This window comes from Zalophus californianus, chromosome 9 (assembly GCF_009762305.2).
Source record: "Zalophus californianus isolate mZalCal1 chromosome 9, mZalCal1.pri.v2, whole genome shotgun sequence".
Classification (NCBI taxonomy): Eukaryota; Metazoa; Chordata; class Mammalia; order Carnivora; family Otariidae; genus Zalophus; species Zalophus californianus.
Window position 1 is genome coordinate 4,373,135 of NC_045603.1, and position 23,473 is coordinate 4,396,607.

Consider the following 23,473-nt stretch of genomic DNA (forward strand, 5'->3'; position numbering starts at 1 on the left):
AACCCTGAAGGGATGTCATCATAATCCTCCTTTTCCACTTGGGGAAACTGAGGCTCTGAGCTGGCTCAGGTCACACAGCCAGAAATCCAGCCCCGGTCCATCCAGCTTCTCCCGGCCAGGCTACTTGTCGTGGACACAGTCTGCAAACAGAACATTCGGTGCTGACCACCCAGCTTGGCTCCGGCCCCTCTGACGTTTCTAGCCCTGAGCCACGCTCGGGAGCCAAACTCTTGGCTCTCACTCCTCAGATGCCCCGCAAATCCTGACTGCGGGGCCTCCCAGTCAATTCCAACAGCCAAGCTCCTGTTTTCTTTTCCTTTGTTGGGTCTATAATGCTCTTGACTTTTCAAGAATTTCCTAAATCGAGATTTACATCGCCCAGCCGCGTTGGCAGACTGCACGCGATGCTTGCTGCCAACATAAATGCAAAAGTCCAGAACGAGGCGAGCGAGCCTTCCCTGCACATTCTTTCCGTGGCCGCTCTCCGCCCAGCTGCCCACAGCCCGAGTGTGGCTCGGCTTAGACCCGGACGGGAGGCAGAGCAGACCAGGGGCCGCTAAGGGAGGGAATGCCGCCTCCGCGACATTTGCTCTCTTAGGCAAGCTGATCTGGGTTCACATCCGAACGCCGTCCCCTACCAGCTGTGTGCACGGGGGAAAGCTCAGGTTCCTCATCTGTGAACCGGGATTAATAACAGTAAAATGGAGTCACGTGCCACGGTGCACGGCACAGAGGACGTGTTTCCCACAGACTTGCTACTATTTTTACTATTACTTTTACAGTGACGATCAACATTACAGGTCTTCATCATTTTCTCTAAGCGTGTATCCTCCCAAAACTTTGAAGGACCTGGGGTTGATTTAAGGGAAGAACAGCAGATCCAGGTGTCGGCTACTGCATAAGGGGGAACAGCCATCTGGGGGAGCTCTGCTCCGGACTGGCCTGTCTGCGTTCTCGGGGTCTGAAGGCAGTCCACACTTCGCCTCGCCGGTCACGTGATCGCATCCAACCCCACAACAGACCCCTTTTTGTCAGGAGAAGCCTGACGTGGCCACAGTGCCCAGCAGCGGCAGAGAGAACAGCAAACCCGGGTCTCCCTGCTCTGCAGCCCGGGGAAGGGGAGAGATGCCCCGGGCATCCCAGGGCGGCCCGGGAAGGGTGAGCTCAGTCCCGTACGGGGACGTGGGAGCGCAGAAGAAGGAGACAGGGGTGAGCCACCACGCCTCCCGCGGCCTGGGTGGACGTGGGCCTGTGCGCCAGGCTCTGCCAGGGGTCCTGGCTCATGCTGTTCCTTCTTCCCCGGTGTTCTGCTAAAGGAACACCATTCTGGTAGCACAGTGGCCATTGGCACATGTACCTGCATTCCTTGGATTCCGAGGCATAAGGCAGCGAGCAGTCCCTGTGCTGTGTGGCCATGCTATGTCCGTCCGCACAGCAAGCCTCCATGAGGGTGTCCGCGGCCACTGTGCAGGGAGAGAGCAGGGTGCCTGGTCAAGGAGCGACTCCCCCCCCGGCCCACGGGAGGTGCCCTCTGACATGCAGCCCCCCTCCCAGTTCCTCGGGCCCCCACTACAAGTCAGGCCGGTCTGAACGGGCCTGCACACATCCGTGAGTCACTCCACAAACGTGAGTGGAAAACCCACCGGGTCCTGGGCTGGAACGCACACCCGCTCCTTTCTAGAAAGGCCTGATGTCTGAACTACTACCTTCCGAATCCAGTTCTTATGGGGCTGCAGCTCAGCCCCCGGGATCCATGCTCACCCAGGCTGGTTCCCTGCTCCAGCCACGTGCCAGAAGCTCAGACGGGGACCCCGCCCAGACAGGCCGGGAGCGCAGCTACGGCAGGAACAAGGCGTGAGCCAGCTGCCATCCAGCCCGACGGCGAGGGGGTTCAGGCACCACCAACCTGACTCTCAAGAGGGTCAGAAATAGGGGCAACCCGGAGGTTCCCAGCAGGGCTGACACCAGACACTGGGACAATCCAAGAAGGCTCCCCCCGAGGAGAGATCCGTCGGGCTAGCTGGGAGCGTGCACCAGGGAGGAGGTGCAGCAGAAGCGAGACTCAGGGGACAGAATGGAAACGGAGGCCACACCGCCACAAGCCCCCTCGGTGACAAGAGCCCACGTTTCTAGACCAGCTTCTGGGAGCTACAGCTGTGTTCTCTGCTGTAATTTCTCCAAGCTCCTTGTTAGCGAGGCGTCAGTCCTCATCATATAGCGGCCAACAGCTCCTGCCCTTGATCTGCGCAAGACCGCGTCCTCGCCCACAAAGAGGACAGCACAAGGGCTCACGTGGGTCAAGCAGCCAGCTGCACACGCCCTCACAGCTGGACAATGGCCCTCCAGTCCCCAGCCTGGCTCTCTCAGCCTCAACCCAAACGGCTGCCCGCATGAGCCCCATGCCTGGGGGGAAGGAGAGGGCCCCAGTGTGCCCCGAGGAAGGAGCAGCTGCGTATGGAGGTGCCCCCAGCACAGGGGACTCACGTGGCCAGAGCATTAGCCCTGACGACCTCCACAGTCTGGGTGGAAGGCCACACTGTGGCAGGACGTGGCAAGATTGGGCTTTAAGAAACACCACGTTTTCTTACTGATGGCTTTCCGGCACCCAATGGGGTAAATCCTGATGGGCTCGGCAGTATTTCTTGGCACCATCGGCCATGGGTGTTTTGTCTGGGCTCATTATTCTTCCAAGGCTGGGCCCTCGAGGTGGCCCCAGAAGGGAGGTTCACTCTTGGGCTTAGCACGAGGCCACGACTTCCTAAAACACCAGCCCTGACAACCTGCCATCAACTGTCACAAGCACCTCTGCAGTCAGACGGGGTGTGGGACACGCTGCCCTTGAACGCCCAGTGGGCAGAAACTACCACTGCTCACCAAGAGTAATTGCTTCCAGAAAGACGCTGGGACAGTTCGTGCTTGGCCGGCCTTTCCACATGGCCAGGAGGACGAGGGGTGTCACCTGGAGCCAAGTCAGCACCACCCCTTCCCTGGGGCTCCCGGGGATCTCTGAGCTGCTCCCCCCAGTGAGAGATGTGCCCTGACCTGTTCTCACCCTCACGGGGCGAAGAGTGACAGACACCCAGTCTGCTGCCACCTGGCCACTCGGCCCCTCCCCAGCTCAGCTGTCGCCCCTCCTCATTCCCTGACAATGTCATCTGGTGAACACGGGAGATTCACCGTGGGGCCAGGGCTCAGATAAACCTGCCTGGCGTCACGGGCCTCCCAGCACAAAAGCAGGAGCACTGCCCCGAGGGGAAGCCACAGAGTATGGGACAACGTCGAACGTTCCCATTCACGTACCCACTCGCTCATTCATTCTTACCCTGAAGTTAGGAAAAGCATTCACGAAACAGAGGACCTTATCTCTTGGAGATAAAACATGGCCTGCGGTTCACCCCAAGATGAGCGTGACCCAGCCGGCAGGCTGATCTCCCCCACGCCGCCAAGCCCAGCTCCCCATCCGCCCCGGCTCCAGCTGCGCCTGCCCAGCCCTCCTGCCTGCGGTCTCAGCCCTCGGGCTTCTCACAGCCTCTCAGGTCTCCAGTGGCGGCCTGCCCGCCCCCCCCCTCAGCTGGGCCCCCCACTCCTGCAGCCTGCCTGGCCCGGGGGCCCCCTCTGCTCACACACCACAGCCTGCACGTGGAGCGCAGCTCCCTGCTTCCTCATATTCTGACGGCCTCACCCTCCCACCCACAGGTATGTCGTGAGCTGGGCCCATCTCTTGTCCTTACGCTCCTCTGCACAAGGCAGCTACAGAGCTGATGAGAGCCTGAGCTCTGGGCTCACGGCTCCAGTCCCGGCTCCAGCTCTTTCTTGCTCTGTGACCCTGGGCAGGCCGCTTCACCTCTCTGAGCCACGGCTTCGTCGACAGTAAAACGGGGCTCGAAGTACCTTCGCAGAGTTGCTGAGCAGATGGATATGGTCTAAAGTTCTGAGCAACACAGGGAGCCCTCAGTAAACGGCGCTTGATTAGGTGTTAAAGGAACAAAGGAGATTTGCTTGCTGTGCGTGGCCCATGAGAAACGGGGAACCGTGGCCCCGGGTTGGTGTGCGGAAGCCCCCCGGGGATGAGCAGCAGCCCCAAAGCCTCCCTTCGCCCCTGAGAAAGGCAAGCACGAGGGAAGCTCGGACTCCCACGACCAGCTCAGTGGGGTGAGCACTTTGTGCCCTGAGCCGTGGAAACATTTGGAAATGACTCTCGCTGGGGAACCTGAGCACTTTGAACTTTGCTCTCAGCAGGACAATAACACGTTAAGTTCTTTCCTCAGTCCAGAAGTTTTGGAATGTCCCTGGAATGCTCCAAGCAGCCACAGAGCTGGAACTCGTGCAAAACAGAGCCGTCTGGGGGCCGGGGCCGGGTGGGATCGGCATGCAGCCCCCTGGGAGCCACAGGGACGTTCCCACACGGCCCCATCAGATGCGCGATGGAGAGCCCCCCAGGGACCACGGCCGGGCCGGACGGTGACGAGGCCGAGGTGTGGGGAACAGACCCGGGCATCACTGTCCTCATTGTAACAAGCATCCCTGACACGTGACGAGTCTCTTTCATTCACCATCTTTATCCCCCTCAACCCCATACCCCCCTGGTTATGCCACCAAGCAGGGCGCATGGCGTCACACTGTCGAGTAGAAGGGGCATCTTTTCCAACCTATTCCCTGTCTCTTGGCCCCTTGGCCACTCCCTATATTTTATTCTCAAGGGATGAACAGCTCTGGGTTGAACATCTCTATTCATACACCATCTTTCCGAAAGTCCTGAGCATTTGCTTAGGCAGCCGAAGGAGAGGAGCTGGATCAAAGGGAAGACATTCTCAAGACTCTCCAAACAAACAGCGGACTGCTATCCCGAGAGGCTTCCCTGCTCACACAGCCCTGCCGACCCTGCAGCTGGAGCAAGGTGACCAGGGACGTGTTTGGAGCCAGCACCTGTGGCCGACGGGTGGCCTGCTGGAGGTGGGCTGACTGGCCGCAGCTCACGGGTTTCTGGTCAAGGCGGAGGCACGGACGTGGGGACGAGCTGAGAGCCCCAGCTGCAAGTCAGAGGGACCTGAGGAAGAACGCCAGCCCCTGTGTTTATCATGCTCCTCCGGAGAGCAGCAGGGCAGAGGGGAGGATGGGGTCAGCATCGGGCAGGCCTAGGTTTGAGCCCCTGGCCCACGCTCTGCAGCTCACCATCCCGGGGCAAATTCCCGAAGCTGTCTGCACCTCAGATCCATGTCCCAATCTGTGAAATGGGGCTCGGCCCACCGAATCACAGGGTTCCTGTGGGCGCCCGGCACACGAAAGGCAGCCAGGGATCTTCCTACTCCCGTTCCTGCTCCATGCTCATTCGCCACTGTCTTTAAACCGTATGCCATAAGTAACGTGCAACCAAACCGTCACATTAGTGGCTGTAGGTCTGGAAGCTGGACTCCAAACGTAATTACAAACCGAAGAAGCCAAGTGGAGTTAAATCCCCCAATAGTGATGTGAACATAAACGCTAAGGTGTTCCCGTCCCCACCGGGACCAGGCCTTGCCCTCCCAGAACCAGTGGGTGGCCAGCTCTGCACAGGTGTCACTCAAAATCCCCGATGCTTTCCTGCCAACTTCTCATCCCACTGCTCCTTGGCCTGGGCTCTGGCCCCTCCAGGCTCTGGTCCTTCTCTGGCCAGCACCGTCGCCTGCTCACCTCCAGACACTACCCAGTTCTGTCGAGATATTCCTCAGCACCATGCCTCCCCAGCATCACTGCCATGGCTCAGTGAGTGCTCCTCACTGAGTGCTCCTCACTGAGTGCTCACTACGTGCCAGGCACTGCACCAGCACTTACTCGGTTCTCACAAGAACCCAGAGAGGCCAGTTCGTGATGCTCCCCGTTTTGCACATAAGAAAATTCCAACTCCGAGAGGTTAAGGGACTAGCTCAAGGTGACACAGCCTGAGAGGTCAGCCAGTGAGTGGCAGAGCCAGGCATCGGGCTTGGTTCTGACAGCCTCCAAAGCTGGTCTAGTCTGCCTCCTGGTGAATTAGAAACTCCTGTGGGGCAGGGATGCTATCTTTCTACTCTCAGTGACTCTGAAGCACCCTCCCATGCCCAGCACAAACAGCGAGGCTCAGTGTTAGTTCAACAGGACAGATTGGCGACAGGCATCTTAACCAGGGGCCTGAACTGCAAGGCTGTCCTTGGAGTGTAGGGTTTGCTGCAAACACGCCTCTTCACAGGGAGGGAATGACCCCCAAGGAACAATATGTGATTGGAGCCGACTACCCCGAAGAGCCGGACTGCTTAGAATTTCCGCAAGAGCCCGGGCCATGCTGGGGCATGGGTCTGGGACTCCAGAACTGCCACTTGCTTGGCCTTAGAGACAGCTGCCCCCAACCCATCAGAGCCGCAGAGAAAGAAGGAGTCTCATGGAGAGAGGGGAACGCCCTGCAGAATTCTCTGGAGTCCTGGCGCAAGATGTCAACAGAGATACCATCTGCAGTAGGTCGGTCTTTAACAGATGCGTGCATCTCGTCCGAGAAAAGGTCTCTTATTAACTTATGCTCTGAAACAACAACAAAAAAAGCCGCCCAGCTCTTCCCAAGCGTTTCCTTTCCATGGGGCGGGACCAGGCTCTCAATGCTATTCCCACCCCGGGACACACCTCTTCCGAGACACACGCCAATTCGATAGGGGCACGGAGCTGTCTTCGCCGGTTTCATACTTATCCCCTTTGGAGTGAGCAAGCTTTACTCTGGTGATGAAAATCACATTAGGCCAGAAAGGAGGCATGGTGACCCAGGGAAAGAGTGCGAGATAGGGAGCCTGGGCTGGCGTCCCCACCTTGTCTCCCTGGTGCTTACCAAGGGAGGTGCGGTCACTATCAATGTTTGCCGTAACCTGGACAGAGAGTATGAAAACCACTACCTAATGTGTTCAGAGGCTAGAGACCCCAACCTGCTGTTCTACTAAAACCATTACTCACCCTCTCCCATTCCTGTAGAATAATGGCTATGCATGCATCCTTGGGTTAAAATTAACTTAAACTTCCCCACAGTTGTTTAAAAGCTGAGCACCTAATACTGAACAAAATGTTTTGTTTAAAATTTTGTTGTTGGGATGCCTGGGTGGCTCAGAGGGTTAAGTGTCTGCCTTGGGCTCAGGTCATGATCCTGGAGTCCTGAGATCCAGCCGCACGTCAGGTTCCCTGCTCAGCGGGGAGTCTGCTTCTCCATCTGCCCCTCCGCCCCCACTCATGCTCTCTCTCTCTCTCTCACTCTCTCTCTCTCTCTCAAATAAATAAAATCTTTAAAAAAAATAAAATAAAATTTTATTGTTGAAGACATCATGCTCAGTGAAATAAGCCAGTCACAAAAGGATCAACCCTGTGTGATTCCAGGTCCCTAGAGAAGCCACAGAGATGGAAAGTAGATGGTGGGCGCCAGGAGCTACGGGAGGGGGAGACAGGGAGCTGTTCCCTGGACACAGAGCTTCAGTTTCGGGAGATGAAAACATTCTGGAGACGGACAGGGGTGGTGGTTGCACAGCCACTGAACGGTGCACTTAAAAACGGTTAAAATGGCTAATTTTATGTTATGCATATTTCACCACGTTTAAAAAAATACATTTTAAAAAACTAAGTGTTTGCATGCCGTTTTGTACTGCTCTTTGCTCAGAAAAAGCCTAGATGTTCTGCTGATGATCTCACCTGTTGTTCTCAATCGATGTTTTAATGCACGAACACGCATACTGTAGAGAGGATTGATTTGGTAAACTATTTCAGAGTGTCCCCCCCATAGCAGTTTGGTGGTGACTGCAGTGTTTTACATAAGCAAGCTAGGTGACTTCAAAGGCAACAGGTAAAATGTTATGGAACGAAGTAAAGCAGAGGGCGGTGCTCACTCCCAAGCCCAAGGAGGAGCCTAGGGCAGGCTCCCAGGAGGTGACAGGGAGGCCAGGCTTCTGGAATCGCTTCCCCAACCACACACAGTAAGAATTCAGTGTTGTCAGTGGAAGGGAAAGAGAGGGGGGCTCCCAGGCAGTGGCTTCACTCCGACACAGGACATACAGCTGGGCCCCGGGGCTGGGAAGGGCGTGGGGGTACAACAGGTGACACATCTCACTGGTTCCACCAAGGATTTCACTGCGGTCGACAGTGTCGGATCAACCAGGCCAACCGGCAGCCACACTGGCTGGAAGCCCTCCCAGAAGGACATCGGTTCACAGAAATCCCATGCAGAGACCCCAGCACATCTGAACGGCCCTCAGCAACATGGAGCAAACAAAGCCATCGCTGCTTCTTCTACCCCTCACTCCCAGGAGCCATGCCAATATCGACGACGTTACTTCAGGTGACCCCACACTGGACACCCACCCATGCCCATTGCAGGGCTGTAGGTGCTCTTAAGAGGGAAGTGGTCTGCAGTCTCTCAGATCACTTCCCTTGCTTCTGAGCAGAAGCTTCAATCGAGCAGTTTCCATCTCTGGTTCCTGTAATCTGACTGTGAACTGGATCCACAAAGCATTACACTAAATATAAATGAAGAATAAACTCTCTTGCAAGATCTTGTTAGCCTTGGACGTGGACCTTCCAAGGGAAGGCAACGGACATGTGGGTTAAAACGGCCCAGGCCCCAGACCCGCCTCCACCTCACTGAGCCTCCCTTTCTCCAACTGTCAAGTGGGGTGGTAACTGGGTAGGACAGGGAAGATCGATGTGATCGTCCAGGCAAAATGCTTAAATTGGCGCCCAGCCACAGAAAGAATCTTCAAAATGGAATCATCACAGAAGTTACCCCACCACTGTGGGGAGGGCATTCCTCTTGAAGGGGATCACACACTCCCCAAGACTCACACATCGCCACGTGGCCAACACCCCACCACCTCCCTCCGGGAAAGAGACACACCTGGCAGAAGTAACTGGTGAGCAGGTGGACAGAGATGGCCTGGTTCAAGGGCATCGGATACCATTTGTCACCTGAGACAGCGGCTAAAATGAAATTTCTTCCAGGTGAATTATGCGGTCATAAAGACTACAGTGCGGATTGTGAGTTGTGGTGGTTTTGATGGACAAAGGCACGCCATGTGTTGGGAGCCACACCGAGGCTCACGGTCTAAAGCTGCGCACATTCTCGTCGAGGGGTAAAGATACAGACACATGTTCTTTCCAACACTACAGATGCCAGCTGGCAGTTGGAGGGGCTCTACTGCTTTAGGGTAGAAGCTTCCAGAATGTCAGCCTGCCACCCGTCATCATCACAGGGGCTCTGGGCAATGCCTGACTGGACTGTGAGCAGGTTAGCAGCAAGCCAAGTTGCTTGGTGTGCCATGTTGTGGTGGGACAGGCCCAGGGTCTGCTTACAGCTCCACCATCAAGGGTCCTTCCACCTGGAGCAAGGCCAGGCCTCAGTCTCCTCATCTGTAAACTGGGTGGAGAAGTTGGCCTGGAGTCAAGCGAAGGCTTGCCAAACCCCGCCGTGTGTATGGACACTGGTCTGACAAAATTCCCATTGGCTTGCAACAAAATGAACGAGAAAGGAAATGGCCAAGGGAGGTTTCCCACAAGTCAGCCTGATCCTGCTTAAAAGGCTTTCCCTTACTGAGACCCTGCCCTTCCAAATGCCCTGCGTGTATAGGAAATGGTGAGAGAGGAGGTGGTGAGTGGTTGGATCTCTGCTTTATATTTTAATATTCTCATTTGGCAAAATAAAAAATTGACAAGCTCTGTGCATAAATGAGAAGGGGGGGTGGGTAGGTGTGTCATCAGAAGCTAGCTAGCAAGTCAATTTTCTTGGTTTCCTCGTACAAGCTCAAAGCTGCAGAGAGCCTCGGGTGTTTCAGAATGGGAATGGGATCCTGGTGTGTCCTGTGGGTTCCCTGAACTTGCCACCCTGCAGGGCTCATGCTTCATCTGCTCCCCAGCAACTGGCTAAAGCTGCAGCCAAAGTTGGAGGGGGCCCCCGTGGTATCCAGGACACCCATCACCAGGAAGCCTGAAATGCAGTGAGACACCAACAGGAAATCGCGACCAAACAGAACCCTGCAAGACTCAGCCCACCCCTGCCAGGGCCCCTCGCCTCCTAAAGCTGGGGAGCCATCGGGAGTCCAGCCCAGGCCCAAACCCTTGGCCACGGCTCTCATGCTGTCCTAAGTCCTCTGTGCCTTCAAAAAGCCCCTCTGTGGCTGGCTCGGTGGGTAGAGCACGTGATCCTTGATCTCGGGGTTGTGACTTCAAGCTGCTCGTTGGGTGGAGAGATTACTCAAAAATAAAATCGTAAAAAAAAAAAATAAAAAAAAAAATCCCTCTTACAACACTTCCATGTGCAGGCTCTGGCTTGGGGCAAGGGATCCAGAGGTGAAACGGTAGGACCCGGTCCTCAAGGGAATGGCGCAGGGAGACACCAGGCAATTGTCACTGGGGTCTGGTGCGCCATGCCTCCGCACCCCTTGTGGGTCATAAGGGTAAGGGCAGCTGACCTCCCCAGGAGGAAGTGGGGTTTGCCGAGTTTGCTCTCAGGGCTCACACAAGAGCCACAGGTGCCTCAAACCGCCACACAGCAGCACGAGAGACAGCGGTCTGGGGCAGAGAACCACCTGGCTGGAGGCAGCAAGAGACGAGGACCAGAAGGCACATCTCTGGGAAGGAGAGGAGAAGTGTCTCCCAGGAGACTCCCCAGCATCTCCAGTCTCCTCCCTACAGCATCCCACCCTGCGGGACCCATCTCCCCTGGTTTCCCTCTGAACTCTCTGGCCACCTGTCATGTGTCCTCTGCACCTGGCCTTTAGATGCTGGAGCTGGGTGGTCCTGGGTCCACTCCCTTCCTAGGACTGGCTCATTCACACCCACATCAGTTCAAAGGTCCTTTCCTTCCAGAAGTCTTCCCTAACCCCCCCAACACACACACACACACACACACACACACACACACACACACACACACACATTCCATGGTCTCTTTGCACCCTGAACTTCCCAGCACCGAGCACAAATAATTAACTGCGTGTGTACTTAGCACCCGAGGGACTGGGACAAGCTCTGCACCCTGCCCCAGGCGGCCTCAGAGCAGGCACTCAATAAATTCCTGGGAAAGAACCAATGGAGAAATGATCTCATGGCATCCTAGCAACTCTAGGAAACGGGCTCAGGGAGAGATTAAGCAAGCTGCCCCAGGCCACAGAGCAAACACAGAGGTGGCCTTGAGTCCGGCTCGGACTCGAAAGCTCACCCACACCCCAGGTCACATGCCGAAGGAAACTGGCTTCCTGCTGAAGCCGGACTTAGCAAAATCAAGACTTTTCAGTCAGAAGGATACATGAGGCGGGGCAGTGTCCTGTTTAAGAACATAATCTGAGGGGCGCCTGGGTGGCTCCGTCGGTGGGGTCCGGGGATTGAGCCCTGCGTCGGGCTCCTTGCTCAGCAGGGGGGCCTGCTTCTCCCTCTCCCTCTGCTTCTGCCCCTGCTCGTGCTCCCTCTCTCTCACACACATAAATAAATAAAATCCTAAAAAAAAAAAAAAAAAAAGAACACAGTTTGAGAGCCATGCTTCCAGGTTTCAGTCCGGGTGGACCCACTCAGCAGCCGTGTGCCCACAGTCACACTACTTGGCCTCTCTGAGCCTTCGTGTCTTCACACCCTCCTTCGTGGATAATGGGGGATAATAACGGGAGTGGGGTTGCAGAGAGAAGCCTTATGTCAAAATCAGAAGCATATGTAGGCAGCAAAACTTACAGTACCTTTTACTCCAGTAGGTGACATGATCCAAAAGGAAAATTTAGGCTCAAGAAAAATACCCCATTAGCAACAGAACACACGGGTCCCTCCCATCACAAAACCAGTCCTGGCAGTGTCCCAGCTACCAGCCAGAGTTCTGGGAAGTCCCTGAGCGGGCCCGCTACCCCGGAGCTTCTCCCTCCTCAAAGTGCCTGGGAGGGCTCAGTCCTGTGGCCCCTCATCTCCCCCTGTTGCCATCTCCCCAGCCCATCTCCTGCAGCCTCATCCTGTGGGCTGAGACTCCCATATTTCTGCCTGCAGCCTGATCTTGCCTCCAACCCCAGGCTCCACCAGATGCCCAGCAGGAAGCTTACGGGGTCCACTAGGAACTTGGACTCTTCTACTGCCCCCCCGGCCCCACCACATCCAGCCTTCTCCAGCTCAGTCATTAGCAATCACCATCCATCCAGCTGCTTGCACCACAATAACAGGGTCAGCCTGAATTATTCCTTCTCCCTCACCTTCTCTCTCCCATCCCAGGGCAAGTCCTGGCCACTCGAGCTCCCAGACACCCTAGATCTATCCACCCTCCCAGTGGCCCCCTGACTACCACTCCGCCCAGGGCATCTTGAGCCCTGGACCCTGCAGAAACCTCCATGCTGGCTTATTCTGCCTACTCTCGTCTCCCCACAGTCCATTCACCATGCAGTACTCCAGAGTGGCTTCTAGAAACCTGAGTCAAATAAAGTCACTCCTCTGCTTAAAATCTCCAGCGGCTTCCCAGTGCACTCTGGATAAAACCCACAGTCTGCACCCTAATTTTTAAGGCCCTCCTGTCTCAGCCACCCTCTGCAGCACACTCTGTCTCCCCTCTACTCTTCCCCAGAGGTACACCCTTCCCTCCGGTCCCTCCAATACACCCGGTCCTCCCTGGGGCCTGGAGCCAGCTGCTTCATTTGTCCAAAAGCTCTCCTCAGGTCACAGATGGCTCCTTGCCACTCACACCTCAGCTAGGTATCACCCCCCCCCACCCACTTGAGAGGCACCCTTGTCTGCTGTCCCCAACATGGCATGTCACGGTCATTGTGGCACTGATTCCTACCGATACATCCTCGTGAGGGCGTCTATTAGTATATGCAGTGGCTCGAACGGTGGCCCCTAAAAGGATATATCCATGCCCTGACCCCGAATGTGGCCTTATTTGGAATAAGGGTCTTTGCAGGTGTAATTAGGGATCTCAAGATGAGATCCTCCTGGATCATCTGGGTGAGCCCTAAATCCCAAGACAAAGGTCCTTAGAAGAGACACAGAGAGGAAGAAAAAGCTACATGAAGACAGAGGCAGCCACGAGCCCAGGTGGGGACGGATCCTCCCCGAGAACCTTCGCAAGGAGCCAAGCCCTGCAAGACACCGTGCCATCGGACTTCTGGCCTCCGGGATGGTGAGAATATAGACCTGTTGTATCAAGCCGCTCGGTTTGCAGTAATTTGATTCGGAGCCACAGGAGGACCCACACAGCACACAAGCTCCATGAGGCAGGGACCTTGTCTGTCCCGTGTCCCAGGGGCCTCGCGCTTGCCGAGTACAGGGATGACATGCTGACAAATGTTGGCAGCGCGACGATTAGCTCCTCTGAGGCCAGGCCAGGCTCATAAGGGAGGCTCAGGAAACGTTTGCTAACTAGAACGGAGAAACAGCCGATAAATGACACTGCGTATCACTACTTCCTCCTCCTGGGCCTCAGTTTCCCCACCTATACAAAGACTGGGTCAGCTGATCTGTGGTTTCCATGTCCTGATAGACGAACTATGTCTTCCCAAATTCACCTCAAGTGCGCATGACAAGACCCGTCCGGGGCCCCATCGGACCCCAAGGCTGGCTCTTTGGTTCTTATATCCTTGCTACCATCTGGGAGGTGTAGGGACCCCGGAGGATCCAGACCCCCTCTGTGTGGTGTCCCCTCTGAGTGGCCTGAAGCCGGCCATGCAGGCAACAGCACACACCACAGACCCTCCACACGGAGAAAAGAAGGTTAGCAAGTCAGCAGCAGGGTGGGCAGGAACCCAGGGCCCCCGCTCCCGGCGCTGGCCATGTCAGCACAGCCCTCTGGCAGCAGCACTTGGCAAGGCCGGGGGCCGATCAGGCAGGAATATGACCTAAACAATTTCCAGGGCTGTCTTTTCCAGATGCTGGGCCCGCCCTGTTGTGTCTGGAACCCAGGACCCAGGCCAAGAACATTTTCCTTTACAAAGGTGCCAGGAAAGGGGCGACTTTCTACCCTGCAGACAGTTCTAGACCTCACCCATTGTCCTATGGCCAGAGGCATCCATCCCTGCATGCACCACCTCCCCCTGAAGCAGGAGGAGCACTGCCAACGTAGGCTCCAGGGGGGCTCCCAAGCCCCACCCCCAGATGGCAGCAAGGAGGGCCTGGCTTGGGCCACACCCAAGGGAGAGGCAGGTCCGGGGCCAGGCCCTGGGCTGGGTACCCGAGCAAACAGCCCTCCATCACCGCGGCCCCTGCCTCCCCGGGACAGAACGGGCTTGTCCACAGAGCTGAAACAAGACAGGTGCCATCACCTGGGGGATCCTACCAAGCCAGCCACAAGCCCCTCAAGGGTTCTGTGGTCCCCCATGAATGGGAAACACCTGTTCTTCCTCAGGACCCCCTCACATGTGCAGCAGTTGTCTGTGGGGTTGAAGGCCTGTCCAACCTGCTTTTGTTTCCCCTCATTGGGTTTAAGGCAAGACAGCCAAGCGGTCAGGAGCGTGGGGTGCCTTGTCCAGGCCCTCGACTCACCACTGTGTGTCCCAGACAAGTGACTTAACTGCTCAGGGCCTTCGTTTATACATCTATAAAATGAAAATAAGGACCGTCCCTCCTTCATAGAATTGTTGAGAGGATTAAATTAGTGACTACATATAAAATATGTCAATTATTAAAATTTCCTAGGGCAGAGTGTGTTCCCATTCCGTACCTAAGGAAAAGTAGAGAGAGTATGGGATTGGTCACATTCAGAACTGGGACCAGTCTCCTCACCTCCTTTGAGTGCTGGCCCCCACCTGCTGGTAATGTGCAGGCAGCTGGAGCAACACGCACCTGACCCCCTCCTGACTCAGAGCCCGCTGAGGACCAGCCTGAGGGCTAAGGGAGGCAGCCCCAGGGGGAAGAGCGCTGGTCTGCAGCACCCAGCCTCTGGTCCTGCCCTGCCCGCTGCGACTTCATCAGCTTCCCTGCCACACCCCCTCCTCACCAAGGTCCCTCCAGGCTCAAGGGTCTCCGATCCCAGGAAAGTTGACAGAATGGGTGTCCCCGTTTGGTTAGGTGGCCACACGTGAGGTCATTACCAGGACACCGGAACCACACAGAGCCTGAAAAAGCGTTTATGAATCAAACTGTTATAATGTGATGTTTTGCAAAGGAGAGTCTTTTACTGGATAAAATATCCTGGCAAGACGACCGTGCGTGCTAGTAGACCTGTGTTCGTAAAACTGTATCTGCAAGGCTGTGCCACTCACTGCACCCGATGCTCAGAGCCCTGCCTTCAGAGGAACAGGGGGGAAGAGGAGACATGTCCACGTTCTCTTCCACCTTCTGGGCCCCTGCCTGTGCTGTTCCCTCTGCCTGGGGCACTGTCCTCCCAGCCACCCTCCCCAGAAACCCGGCAGCGCCTGCTGTATCTGCCAGTCTACAGGCTGTATCCTTCGCCCTTGGGGGGGACGGCCCTGACTCTCCGCCCGTGGGGTTGCTTTGTAAGGGCCTGTCCACTCGTCTGGCTCTCTTGGGGGGTGGGAGCCCCACAGGCAGAAGGGCCCGGCCTCGCCTCTTCCCTGCCGTACCCCCCCCACGATTTAGACCAGCATCTGGCCCGGAGCAGATATCTAGTGTGTAGACGCCTGGGGAGGCCAGCGGACGCCCCTCCGCGTGACCTTTCCCAACACGGCTTTGGCTCTCGACAGCTGCGGGTTCTGAGGCCCTCCTGGGGAAATCAGTAGGACTTTCAGAGCACTCTCGGGGAAAAGGACCCCGTCTTACCCTAAGGGAGGGTGCCACACAAATAATAGGTCATACTAATCCAGCTGCCTTGGCAGACGTGGCCCCATGTCTCCCCCCCCACCCCCAGACCCCGAGGCACACTAAGAAGTCGGTTTCTGCTCTCTTCTTTTTACAAATGAGGAAACCACCAACCCATCCTGTGGGCTTTTCCAGCCGGATACAGGCAAAGTTGTTTTCCTGCCCCACAAAAGCTCGTGGCAGCCCGCTGGGACCCCAAGATGAGTGAGCCATGCTGTCCCTGCTCCCCTGCCCCCACTCACCACAGTCCAGCGGGGGTGGCAAACGGAGCCCTGAGCTGGGGGGCCTCAGGCAGAGCCAGGAGAAGGTGTCACCCCAAGCCATGGGCCCCACAGGAGGGGCCGCGGCACTGCCCCCCACCCCGGGGCACCCCGAGCCTCATCTTTGTGCATCCAATTCCCTCCAGCAGCCCCCCACCCCCAGCCCCCTGCCTGGGAAAGTTCCAGCAGCGGTGCAGGCCACGTGCTTCCAAGCCAAGCCCTCTCCCTCTCCGGTCTTTGTTCTCCCTCCCAGAGACTTGCTCTGTAATCAGTCGGCGACGCTGCCCACAGGAGCCAGAGGCCAAGAAAGTTTGGAGAAAGCACAGCCGTCTCTCCCCAGTGCCCTCCTACTCTCCACTCCCGCCCACCCCGCTCTCAGGAAAGCCCAGCAGGACACACGGCCACTCGGCTCTGTCCCCCGGCACGGCAGGTCAGCGCCCTCCTGTGCTGCTGTGGCCAGGCCAAGCTCGTCGCGGCAGATTAGTGAAAGGGCCCACCACTGGGTGGCCTTTCCCAGGGTCACTTCTAAATTACGTGTCCTGGTGCGCCCCCCACCCCCCGGCTCTCCAGGGGTGGGCCCGTGCCGCCTCAGGGAACCTGACAGCCTCCAAGCTTGCAGCCACAGACACAAACCAGGGAGCTGTAGCTCCCTCCCCCCACACCACACCAAACTTGCGGAAACTCAAAAGTCAGTCTCGATAAAGACGAAGTGAGCCCCTCCAGCCTGACCAGCACAGTGATGGAGGAGCGGGTACTCAGCCTCGGGAGAGTTCACTTATGCCTTCTCTCTGGGCCTGCCTCAGTTACCCCATCTGTAAAATACCCAGGGGGCCCTGGGGCCCTTTCCATTTCCAACAAGAGTCTTGTGTGGTCTCCAATCAGAGCCCCCCACCCCACGGGTTTTCACTCCAGCCACCGGTCACCTTCTGATGAATGCCTGTCTTCCCTCTGCCTGCCTGACCCGCTCCTGCCCCAGCACCATCTCTTCCAACAAGCCTCCAGTGAGCCCCTGGGTGTACCAGGATGGCTCTCGCTGCCAACCCCAAGCCCTGTGCCTCCCATGACATCTCCCCCACAAGATGCCCCCCAGCACACGCCCCAGACAGAGCCAGAGGCCCAGGATCTGCTGCAGCCAGTGAGCAAGCCAAGAAACCTCCGCAGAGATCTGCCCTCTGCCCCCAACCTCTCCCAGGTGACCTTTTGACCAAAGAGGAGGGTGGTCACCTGAGAGTTGAAAAGAAACTAAACTAAGCCAGAGATAAAGCATCTAGGATTCCGAGGGTGGTCAGGGCTCTTGTCTAGGCCTGGCCCCAGGAAGAACAAAGCCTCCAGGCAGGCAGGCCTGACTAATGACTCATGAGTCATGGGTCAGCAGAGAGGTCAGAGGCCAGGGCTCTGCTCACCCGCAGCTGCTGTAATCCACGGGGCCTAATGCATCCCTGTGCGCCCTCCCCCCCCCAACCCAAGAGTTAGGCCTTGAGAATTACGGGAGAAAGAAGGGCCATCCCTGTGCTGTCAGTCCTGGGCCGAGCACTCTGGCCCAGGGGTCTGCCCGGAGAGACACATGCCCCTTGCCACAGGGTGGGTGGGTGTGCAAGTGGCCTGTCCGCAGCCCAGGCTGAGTATGTAGCCTGGCTGAGCCTCTGTCTTGGGACCCTCTATATCCCAGGAGGGCAGACAGAGGTTTCCCCAAACACGGCTATCCCCTTAAAAAATCTATCTCCAGACCGCTCCCTTCCTTTCTGATTTTTCAAATCCACCCCCTAACGCATGAGTGGCTTTGTCTCCTGGACAAAGTACTGTCCCCAGTCTCAGTCTTCTCACCAACAACCTGGGTACAACAGCCCCTACCAAGAGGAGGAGGTGGGGGCAGTGGGAACAGATGGGTGCTCTGGATGCAGAGCAGGGCACCCGGGGGCTCAGCAACCATCAGCTAGGGCTTCCTCGCTGACCTCCCAGCCTTGGCCCCCGTGGGAAGATGGGTGAGCACTAGGGTGGGCAGCAGGAGGGTGCGGGCGACGGTGGGGGCGGGGAGGAGGAAAAATCTTCTTTCAAACAAGTGCCCGAGGTCTTCCAGGTGACTAGGACCAGGGCCAGGGGTGGGGTGAGGGGAGGGCACGGCCACAGCGCACAGGACCCCAGGACCGCCGCGGGGGCGCAGCGCCCAGACTCCCGCTACGCCTACAGGTCCAGGACTCCCGAGGAGTGCGGGGCTGGGAGGGGAGCCACCAGAGCGGGGGCCGTGGACTTGGGGCGCCCCTACCTCGGGCCGCCAGCAGCGCGAGGCCGCCGAGCAGCAGCAGCGGCAGCGGAACCCTCCTCGGCGCGGCGCGCTCCATGGGGCCGGCGGGCGGCGGGCGGCGGGCGGCGGGCGGACAAAGGCGCGGGGCGCGGGGCGCGGCTCCTGGGTTCCACGCTCCGGCCGAGCCTCCGCAGCCAACGCTCGGCCCCAGCTGCGCGGTTCAATTATCCCGCCCCGGAGGGGGGCGCGGCGGAGGCGGGGCCGCGGGGCGCGCGGTGCCCTCCCTCCCGGGCCGCCCCCCGCCTGGGGCCCGCGCACCCTGGTCCCGAGGGGGCGCGGGCCCACGGCCCGGGGCGGGAGAGGGGACCCCAAATCTCTCCCAGGTGAGGGCCGAGAAGGGGGGGCGCATTCGGGCGGGAGGCACCCCCACCCGCTGCCGCCCTCCCCCTCCCCCTCCCCCCAGGCGCCCGTGAAACCCGATCCCTTCCCCACCCGCCGGCCCGAGGGGCGGGCTGGGTATCAAAGGTTAGCTCCGCCCGCCTCCGCGGAAAGGGCGGGGTCCCGGGACCAAGGTAGAGAGGGGTCCCGAAGGGTCGCAGGCACCTTCGGGGGAGGGGGGAGGAGACAGGGCGGTGCCCTTCCGAGGCGGGGGGTGGGGGGGGCTCCCTGCAGGACGTGGCCCGCGAGCAAAGCCCCGCACCCACTGTCAGAGCGCTTCCCGCCTTCGGCCGCCTTGCACCCACGCACCATCCTGGGGCCTGCAAGTCCCTGGCCGCCCCAGCCGTGTCCTGGCACCTGGCGCTGCCCTCAGGAGACTGCCAGTCAGGCGAGACGAACTCGAACCAACATCCCAACTCCCGGGGAATGTGTTGAACCCAGGACCCCGAAGCGCAGAGGAAGAGATTCGTTTTGCCGAGAGGGAGCAGCCCCTGAGCTGGGCCGGCAGGAATTACCTCTTTGTGCGGGAATTCATGGCTGCAACCAGACAGTGGTTACTGAAGGTGAATTAGTCTGTTGGAACCATAAATACATTTGTTTTAAACAAGGGGGGGAGGCCCAAACTAGTACAGGCGAAGGTGCGGAGGATGAGAGGAAACCCGTAAGAACGCCATTCAGTATGGACCCCCCGATGCGCCATGCCAGTCCCACGTTCACACCCAGCAAAAATGCACACATGTGTAAGCGTGCACCGCAAGCCAGGTACGAGGCTGTTGATAACAGCACTATTCCTAATAGCTTCTAATTAGGAACTGCCAGACATCACCAGCGTAGAATGAAAACATCCTGAGGCAGAAGCCACAGCTCTCTGAAAAGTGGGTGCTGCAGGATTCCATCTATGCGAAGGACAAGAACAGCTTAGAAGTCAGGAGAGTGATAGTCCTTGGGGGAGCACAAGGGAGCTTTCTGGGGGGCTGGTTGGGATCTGGTTTTTAAATCTGGGTATTGGTTACAAGGTTGGGTTCCCTATGTGAAAATGTATCCAACTGTTCCATCATGCTATGTCCCCTTTTCTAAATGAACGTTAGATTCAAAAATAAAAAACAAAAAGACAAAAACTCATGTCTTCACAGGATGCCTCCTAAGGTGGAGGTTTGCAGAGAGTCTAGGAATGCTCATGAAAGGGCCTCCGTCACTTGCTAATTCCTAGGCTAAGGATGCCTCCCAAAAGAGGTGGCTTGGGATTGGCCCTTGACAAATGAGTAGAGGATGCAAAGGGTTCCCTGCCCTGGGCAGCTCGGGAAGATTATCTGGTCCACTTCACTGGATGGTGGGGGGTGTCTGCAAGAGGCAGAGAGCTGCTGGCACTTGGATGGGCGTGGGCGGGGAGCTCTGAGCTGGAGACAGATTGAAGACTTGTGCTTAGGTATTGTTGTTTTTTAAGCCATGGGAGAATAAGGAGGCCCTGGAGAGAGTTTATGGTTCAGAGTAGGTGTAGTATGTGCAGTGCGTATTACACGCCTGCACATTATTTTGTTACCACAACAGCCATGGAAGGTCTTAGTGCTCCCATTCTGCAGATGAAGAAACCGAGGCTCAGAGAGGCAAGGTCACTGGCCAAATGCTCACAACTAGGTGATTGACAGTGCTAGGATTTGAAACCAGGCCGGCTGAGTCCCAGTCCTGGGCTCATCTGAGAGTGAATAGTATGAACGCTGTACATACGTTTGCTTCACCACTCCCTGGGAACTGGACATTTAGGGCTTTGAAATTGGGGGGCCGGGGAGGGGGAGTGTTTAATGAACCATGCTGCGGTGAAACCTGCGTGTTCTAGGCTCAGCATCTAGTGTAGAAGAGGATGCCTTAGAAGAGCAATTCTGCACCCAGAAATGGACTGATTCACTCATGTCTCTGGAGAGAGACACGGCCAAGCCTGGAGTCTCTCCACTACTGCTCCCGCACTGAGTAACATCTTTGTTTAATTTGGGCTAGGTCCACGGGCAAAAGCAACGGGCGTCTCACTGTTTCAATGCATCATCAATCATCATCTGATGTATCACCACAGAATTTGAACAAGTTTCAGGGGCTTATTAGCCATTTGTATTTCTTTTCTTTGCGACTTCTTTCATAACCTTTACTCATTTATTTTTATAATAACAAAATTGTTTATTATAGTGAATGATCGAGAAAAAATGCACTGTCTAATAGCCTATTTATGGTGTTTATGATTAGATTCAACTATACCAATATTCTGTGGTTCAAGGGAATATTGTACCATTGCATAAAAGGCTGAATAAGATGCCTAAGTAAAAATAGGATCTTTGTGAACTAATATTATGTAAAAACAACAAGAAACAAAACAAAGCAAAAACAACAAAAAACAAAATTGAGTATGAGTGTATAGGTCCACCCTAGAAAGCCATTTTTATGTAGCTAGAGATCAAAAGGGAACTAAAAGAAATGGGGTATTGTGTTTACTAGTGAAAATTTTGTTGTTGTCATTATTATTATTATTATTATTATTATTTATTTTTTTTTTTAAGAAACAGTTGCGACAGAAAGGAGCAATTGTACCAGAAACCTGGAGTGGTATAATCCCTATACCTAAACTTGACTGAGTTTCTGGGCAACCAAAGTAAAAATCAAATTATGAGCCCTTAAATAATTCCTGTTTTCTCACCAAAGAGCATGCATCCTTTTGTCAGGAGAGACCAGCTTCTTCTGGCACTAAGTTCTAACCATTTTCCCTCTGGGTCCTTATGTAAGAGTCAAGAAACTTGAGGAGCGGCACATTGCATGTTGCGTGTCATCTGCAGAAGATGGGACTGGTCTTCAGGGAGGTTCCACTGGGGGATTAGGGACCAGGGACGCCCCCCCCCCACCATCTGACCCCCGGGTCCAGGGAAAGACGACACTCCACCCCCTCCCCCTCCCCGGTTCTGCTCCAAGCAGGAAGCCATCTGTCATGTCCCACTGTGACAGTCCAGCTTTCTCCCATCTCAGAGGAGCCGAACCACTCACTGCTCCCCACCCCCCATAACAAATAGCTCTCCGTTTGTTTGAAAGATCATTGTTGGCACACGTGGACTGTTTTTCTCTAAGTCAGAAAACAAATGGCTTTGGCGTTGCCCAAACTCTGGAGGACAAGCCTCCTGTGGTTCTTGTATGTGCTCCCCACCCTAAAGGCAGTTGCTGCCCTGGCCCCCCACCCTTCCAGGCGCAACCTGGCTGCATCCCTAGCTCACGGCTCCCAGAGCACCCAAGCACCCCCCTCCCTTCCTGCCTTTTTGCTCCCCTGGCTCCTTCTGTCCTCAGGCATCTGCTAAGATGTCACTTGGCAGAGGTCTTTCGCTGCCCCTGGTGCTAACCCGAGTGTCCGGGCCCCCATGCTGCACAGTTCCATCCCCTTCATGACAATTTCCCTCTTCATACTCCCTTGCTTCTTTGTTAATGTGTTGGTTTTCTCTCTGGCCACTAACCTGTGAGCTCCCTGAGGGCAGGGACGGGGTGGGCACTTCCGTGCCCAGGAAGTCCTTGCTGAGCGCATCAGCAGAGAAAGCTGCCTTCCTAGCAGCTGGCCTTGCCATGTGGTAAGAAAAGCAGGGTTCTGCATCAGAGATACACAGAGCATCACAATGTCCACTGGGCTGGACATCATCCTTCCATACGACAGCCGAGAAGACTGAGCCGGGGAGGTGACAGAGTCCCTGACGCCCAGTGTGGCCCAGCTCAGGAGCTGGCCCCGAGCTGCGATCTGACCACCTCCACTCCCGGTTCCCCTCCCCGGCCCCTCCGGGTCCCTTCTCCATGCTCTCCCAGGGTCTTTTCCTTACGAGGAAGGTCCTGGGGACAATGGCATGACTAGAGTGACAAATGAGAAAAGAATCCTGTCCACTCCCGGTGGCTGCAGAAAATGAGAGATTCCAAATTATGCCAAATATCCATAAAATACACAAAATAGCGTGGCCCGCTGGGTTCCCTGGAACCCCCAGCCCACGTCTTTCTCCCAAACTCCCACACAGCAGGGCACCGAATCAAGGCCCACCCTGGATGCCTCCACGTCTAGTGACAACTCCCTGTCATCAGGGAAGGCCATGACTAGGGAAGCCCCTGACCGGGGCCTTCTGATACTTGTATCTTCCCCTGTAACACCTAAAGATGTGGATTTCCACGAGTCCAGCATCCCAGCATGCCTCGAGCCTTCGATCGAATTTCACTCACATGGCCAGCCGTGAGTGAGTCACTGTGTGACCCCTATTTTGCAGAGAGTGAGGCAGGATCGTGGAGGAAGCTGCTGGCCTCACATGGACCAACTGCAGGGCCAGGAAGCACCCCAGGTGTGTCTTACCACCCCACCGTGCCCACCCAGCACAGTGCCAGGTGGTCGGCTAAGGTGGGTGCTGAATTAGGCTCCCCCCAAGATCCACCTGTTGAAGTTCTAACTCCCAGGACCTCAGATTGTGACTGTCTTTGGAGATGGGCCTTTGAAAAGGTAAGTCAGGTAAAGATGGGGTCATGAGGGCAGTCCTCAATCTGATATGACTGGGGTCTTTATAAGACGAGACGAGTACACATACACACACAGAGGGATGACCATCGTAGACAGAAGAGGATGGCCATCTACAAGCCAAAGAGAGAGGCCTCAGGAGAAGCCAACTCTGCCGACGTCATGATCCCGGGCTCCCAGCCTCCGGAACCACGAGAGAATATAGCTCTGTTGTTCAAACCATGCAGTCTGTGGAAGGAAGGGGGGGGGGGGAGCGTACAACATTCCAGAACATTCTAG

General features: G+C 56.4%; 1 protein-coding gene across 2 annotated transcripts in view; it reads right to left on the reverse strand.

The window, feature by feature from the left end:
* FBLN1 (fibulin 1) overlaps window positions 1-18,371 on the reverse strand; it is an 81,873-nt gene extending 63,502 nt beyond the window's left edge. For both annotated transcript variants that reach the window (XM_027594102.2, XM_027594105.2), the window contains exons 1-2: window positions 18,271-18,371; window positions 1,358-1,463 (exon numbers count right to left, since the gene is read on the reverse strand). In XM_027594102.2, the coding sequence (XP_027449903.1) occupies window positions 1,358-1,463; window positions 18,271-18,346 (182 nt within the window). In that variant the 5' untranslated portion in view covers window positions 18,347-18,371. The remainder of the gene's footprint in view (window positions 1-1,357; window positions 1,464-18,270) is intronic.
* Window positions 18,372-23,473: the final 5,102 nt, after the last annotated feature.